The sequence below is a fragment of the Rhipicephalus microplus genome, chromosome 4 (genome assembly GCF_043290135.1).
Source record: "Rhipicephalus microplus isolate Deutch F79 chromosome 4, USDA_Rmic, whole genome shotgun sequence".
NCBI lineage: Eukaryota > Metazoa > Arthropoda > Arachnida > Ixodida > Ixodidae > Rhipicephalus > Rhipicephalus microplus.
This window is the reverse complement of record NC_134703.1, coordinates 46,074,900-46,094,303: the sequence shown is the minus strand read 5'-3', so window position 1 is coordinate 46,094,303 and position 19,404 is coordinate 46,074,900. Positions and strand designations below refer to the sequence as shown.

General features: G+C 42.6%; 1 protein-coding gene across 6 annotated transcripts in view; it reads right to left on the bottom strand.

The window, feature by feature from the left end:
- Nucleotides 1–19,404, bottom strand: part of LOC119171395 (uncharacterized) — a 95,106-nt gene that overhangs the window by 10,092 nt on the left and 65,610 nt on the right. Inside the window, exons 2-9 of one of the 6 annotated variants that reach the window (XM_075892694.1) lie at nt 11,653–11,694; nt 11,404–11,433; nt 9,174–9,200; nt 6,270–6,302; nt 3,874–3,965; nt 2,963–2,986; nt 1,432–1,596; nt 91–269 (exon numbers count right to left, since the gene is read on the bottom strand). In XM_075892694.1, coding sequence (XP_075748809.1) covers nt 91–269; nt 1,432–1,596; nt 2,963–2,986; nt 3,874–3,949 — 444 coding nt within the window. In that variant the 5' untranslated portion in view covers nt 3,950–3,965; nt 6,270–6,302; nt 9,174–9,200; nt 11,404–11,433; nt 11,653–11,694. The remainder of the gene's footprint in view (nt 1–90; nt 270–1,431; nt 1,597–2,962; nt 2,987–3,873; nt 3,966–6,269; nt 6,303–9,173; nt 9,201–11,403; nt 11,434–11,652; nt 11,695–19,404) is intronic. The other 5 variants (XM_075892695.1, XM_075892696.1, XM_075892697.1 and 2 more) reach the window with 5 other exon arrangements.

Genomic DNA, 19,404 nt, shown 5'->3' with positions numbered 1-19,404 from the left:
AGTTATGTCGTTGCAGAATTTGCACTTGTTGTGGTGATTACGAAAATTCTCGCTCCTGAACGACTGATATTCATGTGCAGTGCCACTGACCTCTTGAAAGATGCTCCAGGAGGCTCTTCCCAGCAGGGGAGTGAATTGCCCTGATTCGGCCACCAGGTCCGGGTAGACAATGTAGTCGCACAAATTATTCTTGAAGAGCTCCGTGGATGCGAGACCATCGCCAACGACGCAGAACATCATGCCGCTCCGTCTTGTTGTCGTGGTCGGCGCTACAAAAGGAAATGTGACTTGTAAGTGCTTAGGTCACACCTTTACTGCGCAAAAACGTGGGGCAAGATTTTGATGTTGAATGTGCTTCTGTCGTCGGGGCTAGCGTTGAGATTAAATTAGTGCTTTAAAAACAGGTCGAATAATTGATCAAAAAATTTTTCAGTGGCTTAGCTCGGCTATGTCAGAATAGACGGAGCGTGAGTGGTTCATGGCGAACGAACCGCGAATGGACGACCACGGATTGATGGACGGATGGACTAACCACGAATGGACGGACTAGCGATCGATCTCACGTGTGTCAAACGCCAGCCCACTAGTGACACCTGGAGCTTCCAGGCCTTCGGTGTGCCAGCTGTGTGCCATGTGACGTCACTGCTCCTTGCACTTGAGCAGAACTGCTCACTGTAAGCCACGCGAAACTGCTCAACCTTGGCCAGTGTAGCTTACGTGACAAAACGTCATGGGGTCCCTTATGCAATCGCCTAAGACATATCGACGCCCAAAGCTATTTCATTTCTCTTCTCACTCAATGTATTCATCCCCCTTCACTGCCTTCACTTTCGAGAGTTTTCAGAGCCTGACCTCACTTTGCACTGCCTTGAGGTTCGGAGGCACTACCAGTTTTTTACAAACTACATTGTTTTGCGCAGCCTTCCTTATCACCCGCCTTTGAACAAGCGACGAGGATCTGCGACGTCAGACGTTTCTGAAATTATGTGACGTCATAAAGTCACCTAGTGTCGTTATTGATTTCATGTTCCATTGATGTCATGGGACACGGTATGCCGGCTTTACACACACATTCACTCGATAACCACATTACTTTTCGTTTTCTTAATTTGTTGTTTTTCGCGTCATTCTTGCTGACCCCAACGCTGGTCACGCGATGTGAACTCGCCGTATCTCAATGACACCGAAGGTCAGTTTTTTTCGTTTGACAAGGAATACATGGCTTTCTCCTTAAAGTACATGCGGTAGGACATACGTCCTCAGAGCCTCATCCGGTTTTCATTTTAGTCACCAAATGTGCTCCTGCAACTTCATTTCGTAGATACTTTCGCCTGTCTCTGCATCCCGAAACGTCACAATACTATCTGAACTGCTACAAGGGTGTCACTGCGAATCTCAGAATAATAATGCGGGTAAGTGCACCCGACTTACGCGGCGTTGGTACTGTAGGAGCCTGCGACTGCTGTGTAGGCTCTGATGTCGGGATAGGCGGCATATCGGTTGTCTCCAGGGGCAAGGGGTCAGTCGGTCCGATCGCGACACTCGCCGGCTTATCCTTGCCGACGGTACTTTCTTCGCGTCCTCCTGGAGCCGGTGCTGAAAAAAGTTGTGGCTTATTAAAATCAGATGGTGCGCGGTAAATGTCGTTAGCATTGCCTTCAATTAACATGCCAGCTAGAATGAGCCAACGAACGAAAGGGCAGTTTTTTTTTTTTGTGGGCTTGTTCATTTCACAAACACAACCAAACAACTTCAAGAGACATTAATGCCGGGATAAGCGTTACGGACATTAATTATTGTCTTTAACTGTAGCTTAGTAACAAAGACGTTAATTAAAATCAGTCAACGCAAGCAAAGTCACCCTTTCTCTTTGTAAGCTCCCAACCAACAAATATTGAAATACGCGTTCTATGCTCTACCAATTGAGCTGCGACAGAAAGTGCTTCTCCTTCCACTTAGGTATTTCTGTATGTGTACAGGCTGACGTTCTTATCAACATCATGTCCAATGTGTGGTGTCCTAGCCGACGTACTAGCCAAAGTTATACAATATCGCTGCTTATATGCGAATATACACGAAAAGCCTCACCAGAAGTTTCCCTTCATTTTTAACTTTCTATCAAATGAGGCATAGTTGTAGTGCATCACTCAGTGGCGAAGAAGCGGCATAATATTCACAAACCCCTTTTTAGTAAGTACGCATCTCCATTTGTCAACCGGCTTCGCAAATGATATGTCCCTCATCGAGACAGGCCGAAATACCTCACAAAGGTTTCCAGTGTAAGACACTTTTGTGAGTACGGGCCTGATCTATACAAGGAGCAAAAGACGTGTTGGCTGGGGCGGATGTTTCCTAGAAATCCCTCGGCTAGGTATCCCTCGATGAGTACTCAAGCTCAATCGAAAAACTGTCGAGTTGTCAGATGCAGTGGCCGCAGAAGCGCTGTTAAACGTACACAAATTAAATGCACAAAATTTACCTGAGCCCGTTGTCTTGTAAGCCCGAAAAGCCGAAAATGCTTCCTCCTCACCCGTAAATAAAGTCACAATTCAGTATACTATGCAGAAGTTTCCAGCAAATATCTCGCATGACATATTTGGTCACTTTTTCGTTTGCTACATCTGTGCTCCCAAAACTGTTCCCAATAAGTCCTAGTTAAGGACATTCATATTGCTCTTGCTTATGTCTGCTTTCAGTTATTGTTACCCACTTGTAGGTCCGCCATGCTTCAAAATCAACTTCACTAAGGCTTGTAGAAGTGAAGTTTGAAAATAACCAATCGCCATCGCGTGTACAGTTCCTATACTAAAGGGAGAAACGCATTTCACACACTCTTATTGGCCGATAATCGCTCTCACGTTCTGCTATTAAAAATTTAGGAAAAGTTCCGAAAGTAAATTGCGGTCTATTTTATTCCAGAATATTAGGCCGCTGCACGTGAAACTAATAATTGTATACTTACCGTCAGTAGGACCGTAAGTGTCCCCTGAAAATAGAAAAGAATTAAAGACGTCTTAGTGTAGCACACACTTCTTGAAAATGGTGACTGTAAGCTAGTATATTTACTGCAACAGAGCGCAATAACTATTGGTAAACATTGAATCGATAGAAACAATATGTTGAGAAATGATGTAAAAGACTCGTTCAATAACTTAATGCAAGAGCCCTGCAACCATTATCCGCATGGTCACAAACCACTGCCAGTTGGTATGTATATTCGAGGCTCTTAAGAACACTTGATTCAAATATTGTAGCGCTGAACACGCCCCTGAACTTACATGCGATTCTCAAAATCTGCTCGAAACCAAATTTTTACGGCCAATCATCATCGCGCGCTCCATAGTTACCGACACAGGCGCGGAATGCCATCATGTGGCCATGCGTGCGTCCTTCTGTCTGTCTGACTATCGAAACATCTCGAACGATGCATGCGATGCGACCGCTACCTAGTGAACACTTCGCAGTTGGCTATGACAGATAAATATATGGCAGACAAGCCTACGTCTGGCAGAGCTTCGCCTCTAAAGAATTACGCCAGGGCGCAATGCACACCGACGAACGGATGCATGTCACAAAACGTCTTGCCCCCTCAGTACGCCCCCTTCCCCTTCCCTGCCAAGCTTCACATCGCCTGCCGGTACGATAGGCGAAATAGAGCTTAAAATATTTGATAAATCCCTCTAACTTCCCTCGTACTAAAAAAAATTATAAAAACCTTTGCAGCAGTGGTTCGTGGGGCAACAGCCTCTGTTAATGGAGCCATCAGATGATTACCGGGGAAAGTGTGGCAGGGCCTCTTAAAACGTTGCCATCAAACCGTACGCTATGCGGTATATACCAGTTGGTCATAAATGATTTCCTAAGTTCACGCACCCATCTTGAAGGCCAGCACGACTCCGACGCAAACAACCAGCACGAGGGTGGCGAACGTGGCCAGCAATGCGAGCATTATTATTGGACGACTGCTGGAAAACGAAATTAAAGTATCAGCCGCACGCGATAAAATGATAACTATTCTAGTAATGTTTCTGGTGTTCTTCGAGCCAGAACCATGATGGGATTGTAGAAAGGTCACAGTTAGGAACATTTTAGATTCCTTAATGCGAATCTATATCAATAACGCAAAAGCTCGTTTTTTTATATATATAGCGGGAACAAATGTTAAGAAAACGACTCGAACAAGCACTGACTTCCCCCCCCCCCGGTGGAGGGGAAGGGAAATGTTTGAAAACGTTTTGGTCTACCTTCTAAAACCCCTTACATTAGATCGTTTAGTAGCCTTCGAAAAGCACAGCATATATGTCTATGTAGACGTCATTCATGTTTACTTAGTTGTACGAAGAGTAGTAGTTAAGTTCTAACCAGCACAAATACAGGCCGGTTGTACGTTTAGTAAGGGAAAAGTTCTATAGATCCATGTGCATGAAAATTGTTAAGATTGACAGCAAGAATTTTAAACCAGTACTATTAAGCAACTCGAGACGTTTATGCCAATAAAATATAAAACTTACGAGCTGTCTCGCTCTGAAACGAAACAAGAGAATGCGTCAGCTCACATGCATGCTCTTACAAGGAGACCTTTTTACCGATTGAGATATATTACAGAGCATGAACATGATCATGCATACGGAGAGGGCAAAGGGGCGGCTGCCTTCCCTAGTCACATAAGAGGGTGGGAGGGGGAGATAATTCAGCCTTAACATTGACATAATATAGAGGCTAAGGGAGGGGGGAGGGGTGCTGTGATTAACCTTCGTATACCCTGAAGGGGATGAACATGATGGCCACTGCTGTATGTTTATAATACCGAACTACGACACGGCCATCTCTACTATGTACATGTTGGTATATAGACTGTTTTACGGATGGGTGTGTGTGCCGCCATATTGGTCTGCTAACCTTTATGTGTTGTATGTCTAACACCTAACAACTAAACGCATAACTATGAAAACGGTTTGGTTCGCACATACGACGTTTTATGACGTTATTGACGCATGTTGCGATGCATAAAAAGAAGACAACATCAGGTTAACAGCCCAAGAAGGCGGCGCCTACATGTCTTAGGTGAAATAGTATATACTTTTTTTCGTGAATAATTCATATCGCTAAAATAATATTATTTTATATTAGTGGGCTTCTGACGCTTTAAAAGCTATGAAGATTGTAGGCACGAGAAGAGGTCTATCAATGAAGCCGGCGTCGTATTTGTGCTTTGGAAAAGGGCAGCAAGACCTTTCACAAAATTTGAACACTTCGTACAGCAATATTTCATTTAGTTTTATTTTATTACCTCGAAAGCCAGGCATTACATAAGGAGTGGGCTTACATGTGTTCATTATACTCGTATGCTCTAGGTATAATGTAGCTAATTGGGAAGGAAACCAAAGACCACGGAAATTTCTACCATTGTCTTCAATGAAAACACGAAGTTAAATACAGTTTTGGAGCATGAAAATGCGCCCCATGAAGTGTTCTGTACTTCAATGCCACACTTCTAAGAGTAAGACAAATATGAAGCGATGGTATAAAGAAACACTTTGTCAATTCATTGGCATATCATATTCAAAATAGTTCAATTTCAAAGAATACTGCTTTTTCTTCAATATTCTACATGACCATCTTTTTAAAAGATTTGTTTTGGTCTCAACTGCGACAGAGTGGGTGCAAGAACATGCTAGTGCTTTGATTTTTGGGGTAAATGTTGGGAGTAGTGTATATGAAAATTCAGAATTCTAATAACTAAGGTTGGGTACAACAAGCATCTGCCTTTACATATTTGAAATCAATAATTGGTTGAGTGATTTACCACCAGCAATTTTTTTAGATTAGAGCAACCGGTCGACGTGAACTCAATAAAGTTAACAGCAGGAGGAATATTGAAAAGTATTTTTTTGGACGCTTTCCTTAAACTGAAGCTAACATGAGTTCTCTTCAACTGCATCGTAGTACAAATTTCTTTCAATACCAAGCCTCGCATCACACATGTTTTCGCATGCCACCTATGGTGTCGACGTTGCTGATGAACTTTCTGTGCATTCTTTACGTCAGTAGGTGGCAGCTGCAAGCGAACAGTTCACTCTGTGGCTGATACTGGCATATTTTAAGTAAAGAACTCTGTTTTGCCCCAGCTTAACGTTTCAGGGGCAATTTCAAATGAAATATGTGCTGTACAGGCAGCGCTTTTGAACTGCAATAAACGTACCGCTCAATATGCTTTATAGATATAAGCAGTTATGCTGTTACCACAGATAAACAATTTCGCCACTTACGATCGGCTGCTGAGGATGTTTCATACCCTGAGCCTATATTGAAAAGAACAGAAGTCACAGAAATGTCGCGCAAACAGATAAAATTGCAAGATCAATCAAATTTATTATTTCTTTTATTTGTTTCAATATTCGCAGATGCATAACATTTGCAGAACGTAAGATGTAAATGCAGCCGTTGATAAAGAAGCTTAAGAGAGAGTCGGGAAGATTGCGACACTTTTCACAATTACATTTTTTGTATCGTTGCACTTAAACGCAAAACTATGTTTGATTGATGATAATACAGGTCCAAAAAAGCCACAAACTTTCGAAACGCACTGGTTTTTATGACTACTGGTTGTCGCAATAAGATGTAGTTTGAGATTGCTAAAGTCTGTTCTATTCCATCCGCCTCTGTGGGTGGAGCGGGGCAACACTTGGGAGCAGCGGGATGCATATAACAAAATGGTCAAAGTGTCTTGAGCGCCCATGACAGGCGAATACTTCAACATCAAACAATAAACGGAATTGTACATACTTTTCTGCATCGATAGTTTTTGACGATAGCAGCTGTCATCACAATGTCAGTCATTGTTAAATATCCCATATCTATCTTAGGTGCAAATCAGAACTTTGAGCTGTGCTCTTTGTTCTTGCGCACTGACGCAAACATTTTATTACTGCTCTTGACTCTAGCCATGTAATAAACGCCAAATTTTTTTTACTAAAACTGACGAAAAGGACATAACCTTTCCCACTTGAATATATTCATTAGGCCATTTGATGTCACAAATCTCATGGCAGTCAGTATCAAAACCTGTGACACCGCTGTGAGACTCTTCAAAGGCTTTCACAAGTGTCATGCCTGTCATTATCAAAACGTGACATGTCAATGTGAGCCTCGTAAAAGGCAACGGCAAGCGTGTCTTGTTCACATGAAGAACAGTACTCTTTCAGCAAACTTCATTTTTATTTTGGATTGACTGTGACGGCGGTCTTGACTATGCAGCACTTCTCTTTTAATACTGTCGAGCTAACATCTGTGTATTCTGGTTCAGTCGTCTGCGATGGGTGAATGATGGACTTAAGGCAAGGTTCAATTTTTAAGAAGAAAACTGTAGTGTACTGAAGTTACAAGTGAATCGGCAGTGGTTACGTGTAGAAAAAACAGGATTTCGTGCTGGAGCTCGGTCGGCTACGTCCGACGCCACTCGTGTCTCGGCTCGCTCTCCTTTCTGGCGATGCGTTGCTATGCGTTCCCGGCTCACAAGCTCACTGTAGTTCTTTTTGAATGTTCGTCGAACCAACGCCTCATGGCAACCGTGCCGAGCGGACGTGCTCAGGGCTCGGAGTCCACGTTTACGTAGTGTAGTGTTTCTTGTGCGAGCCCCGAGATGCTGCCGGTGAATTCGGCCGTGTTTACGTGATGTGGCGTTTCTTGTACGGGCGCCAAGACGCTGCCAGGGAATCTGGCTGTGTAAACTTCAGTGCCGCTGACAAGTCCTATGGTTCTCAAATGTGCGTGTACCCTATGGTTTTTTGTGTTAACTTTTTTTTGTGCTTTGTAGCGTGCTGAGGCAGTAGGATAGAGAGTCCCGTTCCTTTCATAGCTCGACTGTTCGATTCGTCCCAAACTACGTTTCCCAGAGTAAATGGCGTGTAGCGGTTGAAATTTTCCTTCATGCCTAAACACTGTTATTTGAAGATATACAACCCTGATGCGTACCGTAGAAGAAACGTTTATATTAGCGCTCACGAAGCGGTTGAAATTTGAGAGCGTTACATGTGAGATAGCCGAAACACACTATTGGCACGTAAAAATGGCGACTTTCCGTTATAAAGTCCTCCTTTCGCCGAATACGTCCTTCATTACATCCATGAAGTTGGGTCTTTTAGAAAAATTGCATGAGTCGTTGGATAACGCCTTTGAATAAGTAACTGCAGGAGAGATTGACGCGCTATCAACTTCCCCCAAATGTCCAGAACCTCCCGACTCTCCCTTACCTGCGATAGTAATTTTACATGCTCACACAACCGGAACGTAAACAGAGCGTCTATAATCCTTGATAAGTAAAACATGTAAACTTGGTGCCTTTTTTCATTTCATTTTCCTACGTTTTTCCCATTCTTCCAAGGAATATGGATGATACATATTTATAAAATATCTGCCGTCACTTTATTAGGCTCCTTCATTTGTAATTCATACCAGCATTAAACCAAGCACACTGTAAGTAAAAAAGCACGCGTTCGTTTTGGACAAGCCCTGACTTGCGACGTATTAGATTCTTTACGATGGAATCTAGTTTTACCGACAGAGAATAATGTATACCCCGCCGACTGAATCAAAGCGTATTACGTCACATGGAGTTGTTCATCACTGTCAATGGCTGCGGCGCCCCTTGTGTTTTCTTTGCGCTTCTCCTGTGGCTTGCATACGTACACGTCAAAAGTGGGGCGTTTTAGCGAAAGTGTATGTTTACTAATACCACTAACATAACTTTCTCCTTATTGTTCTTTAGTAACTTTTCGTCTTTTGAAGTCTGTAGAGGCAGAGTATGCTTGTGACAGGCCTAGTATCTGAAGTCACCGTGGTGTCCGGCTTGATTATAAAAGCCCTGATGTGCTGATGTTCATTGTGAAAAACCGTAACACTATAATGTGCTTGACTGGAAGCACGAAGCATGCTACATTCGTGTGCATTTTGAAGTCTTCGCGAGAGCAACCTCTTTTACGTCGAGGAAAACTTGCCGGGACTTGCTGAAAAGCGTATTTGTTAATGTGTAACTTAGTTGAAAGTTAGTTAAGGGGTAACTTAAGTCTTGTGAAGTAAGTCATGCAAGCGCCTCGTGGAGAGAGCGCCGTCGTTTGTTTATACGTAGAACGTGACAGTTTTTGTCACGGAACGAAAGGAGACCAGAGTCTTACCAGACGTAAGGGACGTCTCGGACTGCCCTGTAAAAGCGCAAGACAAAAAGGACTGAAATCAGCGCAGAAAGAATTGAAAAATGCATTCTTTTATGGCCCGATGCTCCACCAGAGCATAGCAAGTATGTTGAGTGAGTGTGTCCCACAGAAACAGCATCTTGTTGACCTGATATTGACATTAGAAACTTACAAACAAATACAGGCTCACATGGATGTTGCGTTGCGCAGTCATTTTTGTGGTAAAAATTTCATGAAGTGCTCTGTGTTGCTCTCGCGATACCCAATAGTATTACTGCAGTGACACATATACTAAGTACTGCGTTTCTACGTGCAATGTAATTGTACGGAAAGCTTGTCGGTCGATGTGCAACCTCGACCGCAGAAAAAAAAAGCTAGTGGTATGGTTAGCGTGACTATCATGAAGCGGATAAGCGTTTGCGTCATGTTGGCAGCAAACAAGTTTCTGAAGTGTTTTCAAGGGCACAATTTTTAAGAACAGACAAAAAAATTGTGTCACCGTGAGGTATTTGCGTATCCTAAATATATGGTAAGCAATGAGATATTATTATCATCATCAGCCTGACTACGTCCACTGCAGGACAAAGGCCTCTCCCATGTTCCGCCAGTTAACCCGGTCCTGTGCTTGCTGCTGCCAATTTATACCCGCAAACTTCTTAATCTCATCTGCCCACCTAACCTCTTGTCTCCCCCTAACCCGCTTCCCTTCTCTGGGAATCCAGTTAGTTACCCTTAATGACCAGCGGTTATCCTGTCTACGCTCTACCAGCCCGGCCCATGTCCATTTCCTCTTCTTTATTTCAACTATGATATCCTTAACCCCCGTTTGTCCCCTAATCCACTCTGCTCTCTTCTTGTCTCTTAAGGTTACACCTACAATTTTTCTTTCCATTGCTCGCTGCGTCGTCCTCAATTTAAGCTGAACCCTCTTTGTAAATCTCCAGGTTTCTGCTCCGTAGCTAAGTACCGGCAAGATACAGCTGTTATATACCTTCCTCTTGAGGGATAGTGGCAATCTACCTGTCATAATTTGAGAGTGCTTGCCGAATGTGCTCCACCCCATTCTTATTCTTCTAGTTACTTCAATCTCGTGGTTAGGATCTACGGTTATTACCTGCCCTAAGTAGACATAGTCTTTTACAACTTCAAGTGCACTATTACCTATCTCGAAGCACTGCTCCTTTCCGAGGTTGTTGTACATTACTTTCGTTTTCTGCAGATTAATTTTAAGACCCACCTTTCTGCTCTCCTTGTCTAACTCCATAATCATGAGTTGCAATTCGTCCCCTGAGTTACTCAGCAATGCAATGTCATCAGCGAAGCGCAAGTTACTAAGGTATTCTCCATTAACACTTATCCCTAACTGTTCCCATTCTAGGCTTCTGAAAACCTCCTGTAAGCACGCGGTAAATAGCATTGGGGAGATTGTGTCCCCCTGCCTTACACCCTTCTTGATTGGTATTCTGTTGCTTTCTTTATGAAGCACTATGGTAGCAGTTGATGCCCTGTAGATTTCCTCCAGAATGTTTATATATACTTCATCTACGCCCTGATTCCGCAGTGTCTGCATGACGGCTGATATTTCTACTGAATCAAACGCCTTCTCGTAATCTATGAAGGCTATGTATAGTGGTTGGTTATACTCTGAGCATTTCTTTATTACCTGATTGATAATATGAATGTGGTCAATTGTTGAGTAGCCTGTTCGAAATCCTGCTTGTTCCTTTGGTTGATTGAATTCTAATGTTTTCTTTACTCTGTTAGCAATTACCTTTGTAAATAGCTTGTATACTACAGAGAGCAAGCTGATCGGCCTGTAATTCTTCAAGTGGGATACTATAGTTACGGATATGGATATTATGGGATATTATAGTTACGATTAAATGAAGATGTCCTAAACTACACTAAATTAAAGCATTTTTTTTATTTTTTCATCCATTCTTTCATTGTTATGAATACACTCCGCACTACACTAGACGTGATCACTGTGAATTATGGTGCCGTTTCAGTCTTCATTCACATTATCTTCGGAGCAGCTGCAGATTTTTGTGATGGCAATCAGAAAGAAAAAAGGGAAAGGCCTACCCACACCATATGATGCGCTTGATTGGTCATACGCATCGTAATCTATAAAATTCCGGAGGTGTGTAACACAATCAAATCAGCTGCACGTTACTGTAGAGACAGTGTAGAACAGTCAAACGCAACTCACCTGTTGCGTAGGGTGCTTCTATTCCGTAATCTGAAAAAAAAAAATAAGCAGGTATTCGTAATAGTCCTTTTTAACGTCAAAATGTACAAGGCAGTAATCATGATGGTAGTTGTGGGCTGTGGACAGTTCTCTCGAAAAAAATCGGATGAAATCTCTAGACTTCATTACAGTTTGTTGTACAGGCACTTCCCATATATAGCGTAACTCGCACTTCGAGACTATCGCGAAATTCAGTCTCTGCCTTCTTACCAGGAGTTGGATAAGCCACTGGCTGTCCATACTGTCCGTAACCTGCAGGAGCAAGCAAAATGGAGCCTTTGATCGTAGCTTAATATACCATCATGTGCGTCGAATGAAAGAAGCAAAGCGCTTAAATTGCTTCCGTTAGCGACTTACAACGTTGTCAGCAGAGAAAGCATTGGAGAACCAGCGTACCCAGTATCTAAAGTATACAAGCCTCGCTTACCATAATCTGCAGACAAATAATAGCGGGTGTAGGGGTGGTTATAATGTGTACTGTATTGTCCCTAAATATTTTGAAGATGCAGCACAAGTCATTCTATATACCACGCCTAACTATTCCAGCAGCGACAAAGGCGAAATCACAAAGGGATCGCGGCCGGCCCAGTAGTCGGCTAAATGAGAGGTATATTTTATCAATGCCAGTTTCAAACGCGAAGCTAATAGAGAAGGTAGAATTATTCTTAATAACTACAATACCAGATTACTATCGAACACACCACTCAGACAACTTTTCATTTACTATATCCCTTTTATAGCGAAATCGCTGCTTACATCCAGTAAGGCCCATTTACAAAACAACTTTCAAATTTGCACCTTTCACATACCTCATGGTGGCACATACCTGACAGTTTGCAGTTTCAGGACATTAACCTCCAAATTGATGTTAGCAAATACGAGAAGCCTCGGGATATCTGTTTCGCGTTTTATGGATGAATAAACAAAACACGACCATGGATTTCTCCACACATTCAGGGACGGCTTTAGCATTCACTAATTTAGGTAACAGCGATAACCAATACGATTGAAAAGTAATCACCACATTCCTAATATCATGTTGTACATGTGCTTACGTGGATACAATACGCGTTGAACGTATGGTTCGACTGAAATCGCCAATTCGTTGGCACAGGGGATGTTCACACCATAACATCAAGTAAACTTCTCGTTCGGGCTAGTTGGTGCATTCTTAAACACATATTTTGGTTGCACAAAAAGAACATTGAGGTAGGATAGTACACAGGACGAGCTCCGAATCAAATCAGCCGTAAAATTCCACTCACCGTAAGCCATCGTCTTAGATGGAGCTCGAAATCGGTAAAAAAACGTCGGCAAAGCGAATAGCGGTTGGGGTAGGTCTACGTACAGAACCAGCAAGCACGCGCAGCTCACGAGGCGCGAGGTGTTCTTGCTTGCTTCCTTCTTATGTTATAGCGCTTACCCACTACAGGGGATTGTAAAAAAGCCGGCGAAAAGTTAGAGGGTGTATGACGCCATGAATATTCGAATAAAACCAAGCCGTCTGTGCATATGCGAGAGCGAAACCTCAGCGAAAAAACTACGCGTTTTTACCAATAATAAGCCGAATAATACGAGCAAACACGACAGGCCAGGCGTGCTAATCTTCACAGTGTCAAACTTCCCGATACTGTCAAATGCGTCATGTTGTCAACTTTGATTGGTCCAGAGGGTCACAATGTTTTCCCTGATTGGCTAAGAAAGGGCCACCATAACTGCGAATTATAGCCGCTATTATGGCCTTCTTATGGGGACACAGCGTTTAGCATTCTACCCAAAATTACTGAGTTAAAGCATAGAAGTGGAAGGGGGAGGTATCTTCAGATATGCTGTCATGTATTGGTGGCAAGGCAAGGCTAATCATTTTATTAAAAAAGACATAGAGATAGGAGAGATAGAAGAGACGAGGTGGGTGTGCTGCTTATGCAAGTTATTCTGGTCATAAGTGCATTCCGTTTACCCAAAACACTTCCACCTTCAAGAATCTGTTATGAATGAGAAAAACATGTTTAGAACGAACGCAATAATGGCACAAATGTGCAGATTATCATTTCACGTCAGTAGTCACATGGAACCACTAAACCACCGTGAAGCTGTTCTTGGGATGAAGAATCGAGACAGGGTTAGAAAGGCTCAAAGATTGAGCGAAGCCTTTGGGTAAGATAATTAGGCATTTTAGAAGTACAATATATATATATATATATATATATATATATATATATATATATATATATATATATATATATATATATATATATATATATATATAAAGAAAAAAAGAGAGAGAGAGAGAGAGGTTTATTACGAGAGCAAACTAATAGGTAGGCCTGATTCAATTTTTTTTACCTGCTTATCAACTTATTATAAGTACTGATTTCGGGCAAGCAGGACTTCTATTTTATAGCTTAAAATAATATATGACCGCCAAGTGTCGAACAGACATGAAAAACACGAAGTAATGAGCCAGAGACAAATCTAAATTAACTTTTTCAGATGTGGATATATGTCCTCGTATGTTTTTTGCTGGTAGCACGTATTGGTATTCGCACAAGAAATATATTGCTCAGTACTCGGCCTACCATTTAACCGATTTCTCGAAAAAGTGGGCCGGACCCTTGAGCAAGATTTCTAGGGTATTGCAAGGCTTGTTTTTAGATACGTCGGCCAATAGTTGGTGTTTGTCGATTTCGTCAACTTTGTGGGGTCTATCATCCAGGTCCTAAGTATGTCCAAGCAAAGGGCAAAGATCTGTGATTTACTCCTGAAGATCCTAAAGACAATGCCCAGCAATTTTTAGATAATTTATTACAGTATCAGAGGGACCATGTTTGCTGCTCTTATTCTTCACGTTCCACAGATCACTTTTGGTTGATATGTGAAGTTTACTGTCTCAAAATCACCATATGATTACGAGAGACGCCGTAGTGGAGTGCTCCAGAAATTTCGACCACCTGGTGTTCTTTAACTTGCAGCCAAATCTGAGCACACGGGCACAAAATTTTCGCCTCCATCGAAAATACAACCGCTGCAGCCGCGATTGCATGCCACAACCTGCGGGTCAGCAGCCGTGTATACCATAACCACTAGACCACCGCGGCGGGTGATGACTCCGAAGATCGAATGATAGAAGGTAAATGTAGAAGATATTGCGCGAATGTGTGAGCACTCTGTGTACAATGAGCAAAAGTAAAACTTTTAACAGAGAATTTATTCAACAGTTTAGACAGCAATACTCACAATATAATGAGAACATCGGAGGGAGCAGTCGAGAGAAAATTGACCATTTCACTCGTGTGAGCGCTCGTGTTATGTTCTTCCTTTCTCCTTGTCTCGTCCACGCTTTCATCAGCACGGGAGACCAAGGATTCACCCTGGGAAGGCTCTACTTGATTTCTCGTGATGTGATTTCTAGCGAAGCGGTTTGGTTGGGCTTACCTATTTATCACTGCGAGCTGCGCATCTTTTGTTCTTGGGAATTATAGTAGCTGAACGTCTTTATCTTGACTTCAATATTAAACTGTTTTCAATTGATGCCTTAACACTAGCTCGTGGTGCCTCACTCGGTGTTCCAAACTATATAAGCAAGAGATGTACGGAAGCCTTGCCCCCGATAAATAAAGCTGCTTTGAAATAGGATGACATCCTGCTAAGTGATATACTTCCTGTATATCACTTCACAGAGTGTCATCCATACACGAAAAGAAATGGTGCCTTATTGAATGCGCTATCTATCTATCTATCTATCTATCTATCTATCTATCTATCTATCTCACTTAAACTAATCTAATACAGTATTGGTGCCGACCCACGAACACTGGTAGTTCTTCAAGTAATGTTTGAAAAAGGACTCTTTACACTAAATATCTCCGACGTGTGTTTCGTTATAATTTATTCGTTGTTTTGTATAAGACAACACCTTTGTGTAGAAGACGGATCCAGCAAGTAGAAAGGGTAGAGGCACGCGAACGCAACACGACACAAGGCTTATGTCGCCTGCAGGCTTTCTCTCCCGATGCGACTTCGCGTCCTCATAATATGCTTATTCCCGATATATGCCACTCGCTTGCGCTAGCACACTCGGCAAACAGCCTCCTTTATCGAATACCCTAACAATGCCACTCACTGGGATCCGAGCATGCCTTTAGAGGACATTCTTATTCCCTGCCGTTCTTTCAGACGCTTGTTATTTCCCTGCCCTGCGGTGCAGCACGCCAATATGAGCCCAGACGAGAACACTAGGCACTCCAGATGTGCAGCCAATGCAGCCAATATGGCGTAATTGGCACAGCCTATGCCTCCACGATTTACTTGCGGCACTGTCACGGAGAAAAGCGTGGAATCACGCATAGCGCACACAGGCTGTTCTTTTGTTTACTTCGTGAACATCAATAGTGGGAAAAGTCTACGTAGTTCGTATAGTTGCATCGAAAACAATGCAAATAGTCAGACACGCATGCTAGGTAGCCGATGCAGTGGCTCAATTTCAAGTGAAGTTGGTCATGTGCAAGGGTCCTGCCTGTGCCCGCGCCGTTATGCGCTTTCTACAATGAAATTCGTGAACACGCATGTGGATGCAACCGAATTTTATTAGATGCTAACGATATCTGAAAGCTTCACGGTATGTTCATTGGAACTTACTTTTACACTTCTTACTCCAGGGTTTTCAATCACGCTGCCTGCAAGGCCCTCGGTTGCGGCCCGTGGCCTGCTGCCCACACATGATAGTCTTCGCCCCCACATTGTTTCTATTTTTAAAATTAATATATTCATTGGCTACACAGGCATGACTGGTCTAAAACATTGTTTCGTGAGGCATCCCACATGTTCACCTCATTTATAAACGTAGCCGCGAAACAAAACTTAAATTTCGGAATAGGCGCCCAGATTTCAGTCATTTTGGAGACCGCTATCTGCATAATTTTGTAATCCTGGCATCAAACCTGCTTTAGAAATGAATTTTATGTAAGATGCGGCACTTTTCTTTCAATTAGCAATAGTTGCTGGCAAATTGCCAATTACCCCCCTTCCTACCTTCTTCAGTACCCCGGCCCTTGCAGGACGAAATTCCTTGACGGCGGCCCGCTGGGTTAGATGACTCTGAGATCGTTGCTCCACTGAATGTAATCGTTGTTTTGCCCATACACTACGTACTATCCTGCCAATTTGATTCCTTGTCAAAGGGATAATCCCAGGTGGGTGGTGCGAGTTGCAGAATTTTAGTGTTCGGTGAAAATCAACTGCCACTTTCATATGAAAGCTTCCACCTCATCTTGCGTACGTTGAAAGCTTTCCTTTTACAGCTTGATGTTATTCACGGGTGCTTTTTTTGCTTAGAATTGTTTCAACCAGTTATCCATTCAAATAGAAGGAGACGTCAAAGAATATTGTCAAGTATAAGAAAATCAAGAAAAGATTTCACCAGTGAACAGTATTCTTTTTTCTTTGTTGTTGTGTCAAATACGGAGGGGAGAATCGAAGACTACTCGGAGAGACATTCGCTTGACAGTGTGCGCACATGGCAGTGATAACGATAATTCTGATAGGTATAACTACTTGAAAACATGAGCCTAGCAACAATTGCTGTTGATTATTTTGCACCGAAGCAATTATATGACTATGAGGTGCACAGTACCCACCGAAGGCTTCAGAAATTTTAACCAGCTTGTGTTCTTTGATATGCATTTATGTCGCACAATACACGAGCGTTTCTAATTTCACCGACATTTAAATGCGACTGCAGCACCTTATGTCTAACCCACGACTTCCGGGTCGGCATCCGAGCACAACAACTCCAGTACGACCGCAAGGTCCGATTAAGCATAAACCTCCCGAAATAGTTCTGCTATCGTAAGCTAGCTAAACACTCGAAATACTTCGAACCTGAGAAATTTAAGCAAGTGCATAACTGATTTGCAAATCTTTATTGGTAAAAGCGTTCATCTTTGTTGGCGAAAGTTGAAGATGGATTCAATGTTCCTCTCTTCAGCCATATTTCGGCCTTGTTGCTTTCTCGTAACACTCTGATGTCATTGGATCTACAGTTGATTTGAACTCCGGCTGAAAGATAAAAACGGGGTTTTCTTCGGCACTGTGTGTCTAATTTCGCACTTTTTGTCGTATTATAAACACGGTGTGCATATATACACTGCTATGCAATGTTCATCACCTGCTGTAAGATGAATTGATAATTGTACAAAGAAAATCATTTCGCGATGCTATAAAGTAGTGCTCAATGAAAGTGTCATATATCTATAATATAAAGGCAAGATTCTTGACAGGGGATGAACAGTAGCCCGCTGACGATAGTGATCATAGGCGAGTTACACCTTAGCATTACTTGTGGGATGTTCTGTCAACAGAGCTTGGGCAGCTGTCGCCATGACGTAATTACTGCACTCCCTTCAATCAAAAAGTACAAGTGGCTATTCCTATTTTTTCCTCATCTTCATTATATATTCGATTGACATGATTGTGCCTAACGAAAATCTCAGCCCGCTCTACTTGGCGGACACTGATGAGGCAGCAAAGCTGGTGGAATGAAATGAGATTGACTGAAGTGTGTTGAATGGAGTTGGGTGTCGTGGAAACCTGTTGAACATGCGCGAAAAACCATGTAACCGCTTTAAACACTTTTTTTTCTGACTAACAAAACTTTAGTTGTGAGAGCAAGCGCTGTCCTCGTCAGCCTCTTCTGTCCTTCTGTTTTTAGTGTGCTTCAACAAATTTTCCAATTATGGACGTGGGAATGACGCAGGAATGACTTGAAAATGGCGTGGCATGACGAGGGTGACATAAGAGGGAGGGGTAGCAGTAGTGGGCGTAGAGGTGAGTTGCGCGAGTAAGGAGCAGAGGGCGTGGTGGGAGGAATGCCACATATCCTTAGTGACAGTTATCCACTGTATCTGGGTAAATTCCGATACGATTCAAGGCGGTCCCCGCACATGAAGACTTTGACGAAGTTTATCTTGGTTGTTAAAAAGAATTCAACTAGTTCCGCATCGTGGGCACCGATGAAACAGTGAATTTGGTGATGTTCCCTTAGTCAGGCTAAAATATTTCTATGTTTTGAAGGTTTTTCAGGCAACCAGTTTATTCGGGCCAACTCGTCATTTCAGTGGGTGTTGAGTGTTTTGGTATATACCCCATTTCACAAAGCCATTTGTTGGGTTATATGTATTCTTCAATTTGGGTCAGCCAATGTAGAGTAGTGGGATTGAGCCAATGGCTGTGGCGCAATAAGAAGGTCAAAAAAAACTAGACGCTTACTTACGTGCGTTTCACTAAATTCTTTGTACTGAAAAACCAGAAAGCAACGTTGCCATTAGTATTCTGCATTTATTATTATGAAGGCATTCATCATTACCTTGAAAGACCAATTAACACTTGCATAATCGCGACCACATGTTGAAAGCGATATTAGCCTAAACTATTGTATTCGAAAAGATTTTTTTACAGGCAGCTTTCCACTGGAACACTTTCACTGAATCCAATATTGATGAGGCTTATTTTCAGACGGCACTGGAAAAACTATAGCTTTAGTTGTATTTCTCGCATGTTCCTAGGTCGTCTTACACATGCTGAACAGCTCTTGGCTATTTGTTCGTATGGTATCGTAAATTCAGGAAAAGCGTGCGTTTTGAACTGCAGCACACCGCAAAGCCATCACCAGTACGACGCATTTTGCGCCTGGTATACGCCTAACATCGAGTCCCTGCCATCTCCGTGAATACTGTTGTGTTGTCATCAAAGGCTACTGTCAAAAAAACACAAGAACTAAACTACGTCATCTCCGCAGCTCGCTGCTCTTTAGATCTCCATGTTTGAAAGAGCTAGGCATGTAATTTCAACTTACTTACAAATACAATGTGTTCATCATCATCATCATCATCATCATCATCATCATCATCATCATCATCAGCCTGACTACGTCCACTGCAGGACAAAGGCCTCTCCCATGTTCCG